This window comes from Branchiostoma floridae, chromosome 2 (genome assembly GCF_000003815.2).
Source record: "Branchiostoma floridae strain S238N-H82 chromosome 2, Bfl_VNyyK, whole genome shotgun sequence".
NCBI classification, from domain to species: Eukaryota; Metazoa; Chordata; class Leptocardii; order Amphioxiformes; family Branchiostomatidae; genus Branchiostoma; species Branchiostoma floridae.
In genome coordinates, this window is record NC_049980.1 from 22,606,510 (window position 1) to 22,614,116 (window position 7,607).

The 7,607-nt window shown below is 42.9% G+C and overlaps 1 protein-coding gene across 1 annotated transcript in view; it reads left to right on the forward strand.

The window, feature by feature from the left end:
- Positions 1 to 7,125, forward strand: part of LOC118409370 (dimethylglycine dehydrogenase, mitochondrial-like) — a 15,192-nt gene extending 8,067 nt beyond the window's left edge. The window contains exons 11-16 of the mRNA XM_035810351.1: positions 3,251 to 3,381; positions 3,641 to 3,858; positions 4,386 to 4,543; positions 5,000 to 5,059; positions 5,392 to 5,532; positions 6,145 to 7,125. Of these exons, the coding sequence (XP_035666244.1) occupies positions 3,251 to 3,381; positions 3,641 to 3,858; positions 4,386 to 4,543; positions 5,000 to 5,059; positions 5,392 to 5,532; positions 6,145 to 6,378 (942 nt within the window). The 3' untranslated portion in view covers positions 6,379 to 7,125. The remainder of the gene's footprint in view (positions 1 to 3,250; positions 3,382 to 3,640; positions 3,859 to 4,385; positions 4,544 to 4,999; positions 5,060 to 5,391; positions 5,533 to 6,144) is intronic.
- Positions 7,126 to 7,607: the final 482 nt, after the last annotated feature.

Sequence of the window (7,607 nt, forward strand, 5' to 3'; positions counted from 1 at the left end):
GCCAGCGGTTTTTATGCCCCCCCCCCTTGCTTGCGTATTTCCTATCAGGTAGTTTCCCTCTAGTTCCTTAATTAAATGCGGCCCGTAAGATTTGATACTTGTATTGGATGGGTTACGGCATACGCTACCTAAATTGGTCTTCAAAGTTCACGGGCCACGTTTAGATAAGTAGCAGATTGCTCTACAAGCCGTATAGCAGCCGATTTTATAGAACCCTATGCTTGCCGATTTCTTATCAAGTGGATCGCTCTCAGATCGTTAATTAAATCCGGCCGTTAAGATTTGATACTTGTATCTAAAACGTTCGGGAAAAAGCTTTCAAAATTGCACTTACAAATTCACGGGCCACGTTTAGGTGCGTAGCAAATTGGGTTGCAAGCCGTATAGCAGCCGATTTTTAGGCCCCCCCCCCCCTCCGCCTTTTGCTTGCGTATTTCCTATCAGTTAATTCCCCTCTAGTTCATTATTTAAATCCAGCCCGTGAGATTTGATACTTGTATTGAATACGTTAGGGTATAAGCTATCTAAATTGCACTTACAAGTTCACGGGCCATGTTTAGATAAGTAGCAGATTGCTCTACAAGCCGTATAGCAGCCGATTTTAGCACCCCCTTTGCTTGTTTATTTCCTATCAGTTAGTTCCCCTATAGTTTATTAATTTGATCCGGCCCGTAAGATTTGAAACTTGTATTGGATGTGTTACGGTATACGCTATCTAAATTCGTCTTCAAAGTTCATGGGCCACGTTTAAATAAGTTGCAGATTGCTCTACAAGCCATTCAGCAGCCGATTTTTTTCGACCCCTTTAATAGCCCAGTGCGCAAACTGCTTTAACTCAATTAGTTCCCCTCTAGTTCATTAATTAAATCCGGCCCGTAAGATGTGATACTTGTATTGAATACTTTAGGGTATAAGATTTCCAAATTGCACTTACAAGTTCACGGGCCACGTTTAGATAAGTAGAAGATTGCTCTACAAGCCATTTGCAGCAGATTTTAGCTTGCCGATTTCTTATCAATTAGATCGCTCTAATTCATTAATTAAATCCGGCCCGTAAGATTTGATACTTGTATTGAATGTGTTTGGATATACGCTACCTAAATTCGTCTTTAAAGTTCACGGGCCACGTTTAGATAAGTAGCAGATTGCTCTACAAGCCGTATAGCAGCCGATTTTTAGCGCCCCCTATGCTTACCGATTTCTTATCAATTAGATCGCTCTAGTTCATTAATCAAATCCGGCCCGTAAGATTTGATACTTGTATTGAATACGTTAGGGTATAAGCTATCTAAATTACACTTACAAGTTCACGGGCCACGTTCAGATAAGTAGCAGATTGCTCTACAAGCAGTTTAGCAGCCGATTTTTGCGCTGCCTTGGCTCTGTTTAGAAACTGCTTCAAGTCAATTAGTTCATTAATTAAATCCGGCCCGTAAGATTTGATACTTGTATTGAATACGTTAGGGTATAAGCTATCTAAATTACACTTACAAGTTCACGGGCCACGTTTAGAAAAGCAGCAGATTGCAATACAAGCAGTTTAGCAGCCGATTTAAGCCCCCCTCCCCCTATGCTTGCGTATTTCCTATCAGTTAGTTTCTCTCTAGTTCATTAATTAAATGCGACCCGTAAGATTTGATACTTGTACTGAATACGTTGGGGTATAAGCTTTCTAAATTGTACTTACAAGTTCACGGGCCACGTTTAGATAAGTAGCAGATTGCTCTACAAGCAGTTTAGCAGCCGATTTTTGCGCTCCCTTGGCTCAGTGTAGAAACTGCTTCAACTCAATTAGTTCATTAATTAAATCCTGCCCGTAAGATTTGATACTTGTATTGAATACGTCAGGGTATAGGCTATCTAAATAGCACTTACAAGTTCACGGGCCACGTTTAGATAAGTAGCAGATTGCTCTACAAGCCGTATAGCAGCCGATTTAGCGCCCCCTATGCTTGCCGATTTCTTATCAATTAGATCGCTCTAGTTCATTAATCAAATCCGGTCCGTTAGTTTCGATACTTGTATTGAATACGTTAGAGTATAAGCTATTTAAATTGCACTTACAAGTTCACGGGCAACGTTTAGATAAGCAGCAGATAGCTCTACAAGCAGTTTAGCAGCCGATTTTATGCCCCCCCCCCCCCCTTTGCTTGCGTATTTCCTATCAGTTAGTTCCCCTCTAGTTCATTAATCAAATCCGGCCCGTGAGATTTGATACTTGTATTGAATACGTTAGGGTGTAAGCTATCTAAATTGCACTTACAAGTTCACGGGCGACGTTTAGATAAGTAGCAGATTGCTCTGCAAGCAGTTTAGCAGCCGATTTTTGCGCTCCCTTGGCTCTGTGTAGAAACTGCGTCAAGTCAATTAGTTCATTAATTAAATGCGGCCCGTGAGATCTGACACTTGTATTGAATACGTTAAAGTATAAGCTATCTAAATAGCACTTACAAGTTCACGGGCAACGTTTAGATAAGCAGCAGATTGCTCTACAAGCAGTTTAGCAGCCGATTTTATGCCCCCCCCCCTTTGCTTGCGTATTTCCTATTAGTTAGTTTCCCTCTGGTTCATTAATTAAATGCGGCCCGTAAGATTTGATACTTGTATTGGATACGTTAGGGTATAATTTATCTAAATTGGTCTCACAAGTTCCCGGGCCCCGTTTAGATAAGTAGCATATCGCTCTACAAGCCGTATAGCAGTCGATTTTACGTAAGTACACTCACTCCGGTAGGTGTCGCTGCTGGATTTTTTTTTTAATTCTGCTGTTATTTGCTAAACTAAGAATTGCGACTTAACGATAACAAACTCAAAGTGTTGGAAAGATACTACTTTTTAACTTTTGTCAACGCTAACGTTGAAAAATGTGTTCAATTGGGCTAAATCGTAAAAAAATAAAAATACTTGTAGTCGAATCGGATGCTACCTTTCCTCTAGGTCAAAATCGGCTGCTAAAATCGGCTGCTAAAATCGGCTGCTAAATGGGCTGCTAACTTCAGCCCGGTTTCGTACCGGTTCATCACTGGGGTGGACTTTCTTAGCAAAAGCGCCACCTACATCGGCTGCACATCATGAGCGGCGAGAAGTAGAACTCCAGTTAGAAGCTCTGAGGAAGATGTCTGACAGACATCGAAACGTCAGCAGGTGAGAAAAACTGGCTGTATAAAAGAAAATTCCTATGTGCTATTACAAGTCTTGTTTTTCCGTTATTTACCTAATTTAGATAGTACTTAGAACTGTGTTTTCCCAGGTCGGGAGAGCGTGCACCAGCCATATGTTGACCACTAGTGGGGGCGTGTATGCGGAGATGACGGTTACCAGGCTCGGACAGGACCACTTCTTCCTTGTCACGGGAACAGGCTCCGAGCTGCATGATCTCAGGTGAATCTTCAGGGACTATCAAACTTGTCTTAGTGGAAAGGAAAGTCTTTAACTGTTCTGTTGGAGTTGGTAAAAGCTGTCAAGGATTACTGAATCATTCCTAGTCAAGCGGTATTTGTCACTACGGGGATTCATCAGTTTTCTAACAGGGCCGACTTTAACGTTTCTAAATTTTTCTACGGTATATGCCAAAACGTATGGTCCTAATGTAGTCTTGGTAGATATAAGACTATCAAGATGTCCGAATTATCATCTCAAGATGGATAGAGAATCATGTGTGGAAGGGCGGCTACGACGTCACCATAGCTAACGTCACAGACGACATGGGCGTGTTGGGGATCGCGGGTCCTCGGTCCAGGGACGTCCTGGCCAAGCTGACCTCAGGTGACCTGAGCGAGGAGGGGTTCAAGTTCCTCAGCTGCCAGCAGCTCAGTCTGGGTGGGGTTCGCGTCAGAGCCGTTAGGATATCGTACACAGGTAAGCCCTTATGTCAACATACAAACAAATAAATAAATATGTCATGTATGTTACTACGTGTCGGTGTGTGTGTGTGTGTGTGTGTGTGTGTGTGTGCGTGCGTGCGTGCGTGCGTATATATGTGTGTATTTGTGTCTGTGTTTCTGTATGAAGTTTCCTTTTAACCCACTGAATGTAGTGCATGGCTTTGTCATCATACGACGAGGATAAAAGGCACCACATGATCGTTCTTGCTTCTGGCTGTAGATGTCATATATCGAACTAGTTAGACCGCAATCTGGCAGCTAGGGCCCGGCGATATGCTATGTTCGAAAAGATTGCATGTTCGGAAACATTTACGTTTTAATGGGTATCATGTAGCCTCATTCGCAGGCATCCGGAGGGGCGGTATAACTCCTTACCACGGCCAACTCGAGAACCTCAGCCAATCATGATGTTGAAAATCGCGAGCCGGAGCTCAAAACACTAGCGCCACCTCTTCGGAAGATTGATTCAAAACGTTAACTAACCATCACGTCTGTTTCCAGGTGAGCTGGGCTGGGAGCTGTACCACGCCAGAGAGGACACAGCCCGGCTGTACGAGGCCCTGATGTCGGCAGGACAGGAGTTCGGGCTGGGGGACTTCGGCACCTTTGCCATGGGCTCCCTCAGGCTGGAGAAGGGCTTCAGGGGGTGGGGGGCTGAGGTGAGAGCGGGGGTGGGGGCTGGGTGTTTTAGGGTGGGGCTGAGGTGCTTCAGGGGGTGGGGGGGGCTGAGGTGAGAGCGGGGGTGGGGGCTGGGTGTTTTAGGGTGGGGCTGAGGTGCTTCAGGGGGTGGGGGGCTGAGGTGAGAAAGGGGAAATACATCTTTTTCATAGGGTGTGGGGTTGAAGGGGCAATGCCCAGGGTACTGTCAGTATATATAAAAGTTATGCACTATTTTTTGATCGATTGTTACGATAGATGCATTTTTATGGCGTTAATTGGCACAGCTTTCTTTCGATATTGTTATGAAGAGCTTTTGTTGTTAGTTCAAAGAGAATGGACTTTCGTGTCTTACTACAGACATTTTTGGACACCTAACGGCTTCAAGAATTCATCTGGCTCTGGCCAATATGGAATTGTTTTAGATTCATGCATTCTTCAATTGTTGCTCATTTCAGATGACAGTGGACAACAACCCTTTAGAAGCAGGTTTTGACTCCTTCATCAAAATGGACAAGGTAGATCAGGACATAACTATAAAAGTACAGCATTTTGTGCCCTTCTTAGATTTAAACACTGTAGATGGAGGGCTCTCATTATAATTGGTTGAGAGGACGTAGTCATGTAATGATGAGCGAAGTACGCTCTGGTCATAACTTCTATTGTGGACGCTGTAGACGCTATTGTAAAGCTGATATATGTAATAGCCATTATGTACTTAGAATATTGCTATAGATTGTTATTCCATTTGTACTAGTCCTTTGTGATAGCCACAGATAATAAATGGGTTGTACGTGCTGACCAGCCAAACCAATAAATAAACACTGTGGTGTTTTTGTACCGTGTACAGCCTGCAGACTTCATCGGTAAGCAGGCTCTGCAGCAGCTGCAGCAGGAGGGACTGACCCGGAAGCTGGTGTGTCTGACTGTGGAGGTGGAGGAGAACGGTCCTGATGCTGAGGGCAACGAGACCATCTGGCACCAGGGGAAGGTGAGGATAGTACATCTACATCTACATCAGGATACCCCCAAATGGCCCCGCAAGGGGCAACATGTGCCAACTGTAATACTGACCAGAGTGAGAGAAAAGCAATACTGAACCAGCCCTCAGGAAAGCACCTGTAATCTTCAAGACAGCATTGTATTGATGCAATGGCCTGTTGGGTATAGTGCTTGCCAAGTACATGTTGGAGGCCATGCATGGTTTCTATCCCAACTGAATTGTATTAAAGACGATAAAATGGTACATACTGCTTAGTCCTCTACTTAGTACTCAACAGTAACAGGGAAAGAATATGAAATTTGAACACAAAGTGTTGCAAGTGGACTAGCCCCCTGTTATAGTTCCTAAGGGCTATAGAAATGGAGATGGATACTCTCCTATACATCATATGGCACTTAAACAGCATTGTTTGTTATGGTGGATCTACAAACATAAGATTATGTTTTTTATAACATGAAGTTTGTACATCTGGTTTTAAGTATGATGTTAGAAAAAATAGAGGTGGATATAGATCAGCTATTACAGGGCTTGCACTCATGAATATGGAATGTATAGTCATATAGAGACTAAAGACTAATGAAACAGTCCTTTCTTGTTCAGGTTGTTGGAAACACGACGTCAGGAGCGTATGGTTACCAGATCCAGAAGTCAATAGCCTATGCCTACGTCCCACTACATCTCGCCGAACCAGGGACTGTGGTGGAGGTAGAGTTGCTAGGCAGCCGCCGCCCGGCAACAGTGCAGCAGGAGCCTTTGGTTCAGACGGAACCAGTTCGGACAAGACTGGCCAGGAAAAAGTCAGCTGAGACAGCCAGGGGCAATGTCACAGTGTGAGGGATCGGACTGGATGCAATACTGACTTATTACAGGGTGCTTTAATTTAGAAACACTTATTTCTCCAAAATGTATTTTACTAGGCCTTTTGATTGGTAGCGAATCTGATAGTGAACAAGGAACTGGAAGTCATTCTGAGTATAATCAGTTTGGTGTAGCACAGTGGACAACCATGCAAACTATTTTGTGCCTTATAGACTTGTTCTAAAATTGTATTTTTTTTAGTCCTCACTCTTAAAGAAGAAAACTCATTGATGTATAAGCATTTTCCTATTCCAAATAAAGGGCTATTTCCAAATTACTCATGATTTATATGAACTGCTGTTATACACTGTAAAACTGTCAAATTCTGTGATATTTTGATACTCAACGTAGGAAGAAGGGGAGTCTGGAATATAGTTTGTAGGGCTGCATGAAATAAAAGGAAAATGAAATTAAATTGGAAAGAATAAAAGAATTAGGAAAGACAAACTGAAGCATTATAACTGCGCTTGATTTTTATGGCATGAGATCACTATAATTCAACACTTCTTACCTGAGGCAAACAGGAATGACACGAATGTTCAGGTCATTTCAACCAGAGAAGCATTAGAGGGACTGACTGAAAGCTTGTTTGTACGCACCTTACACTGTGTATGGAAACAATGTGTAAAACATTTAATTCATGTTTATTAATTACCATCACAGATGAACTTTAATGAAACCTTAGAAAAAGCAGAGTAACGTGGCAAGGTAATAGTTACTCAATCAACCAAATAGTTTTTGGAAACGGTCAGACGTCTCAGATACCGTTCATTACCTTTCTTCAGTGACTGCCTGAGTATGTTTTCTCAATCTTCGACGAAAGTGAGTGGATGCTGCTTGGAACGTCTGGACGTTTCTAGAATGTATTTGATTGCTTGCGTAACTGTTATTAGTAATAATATTACCTCCATGAAATGTCATGGAGGTTATATTTTCAGTAGCGTTTGTCTGTCTGTCTGTGTACAAGATAACTCAAGAACGGCTGGATGGATTGGTTTCATACTTGGTGTGTTGGTGTGATGTAAGCTGGAAATGATTTGATTTGGGGCCCGCTAGCAGCTTCCCTTGGTACTGTAGCGCGACTTCCGGTTTTGCTATCTCGTGCTCTGAACAAGCTATGGTCTACGAATTTTGAGTATTTGATAGCTCTTGTGCTCAGAAATAAGTGACATAAGTTTGGACTCCCTAGCGACTAGTTTTGTTCC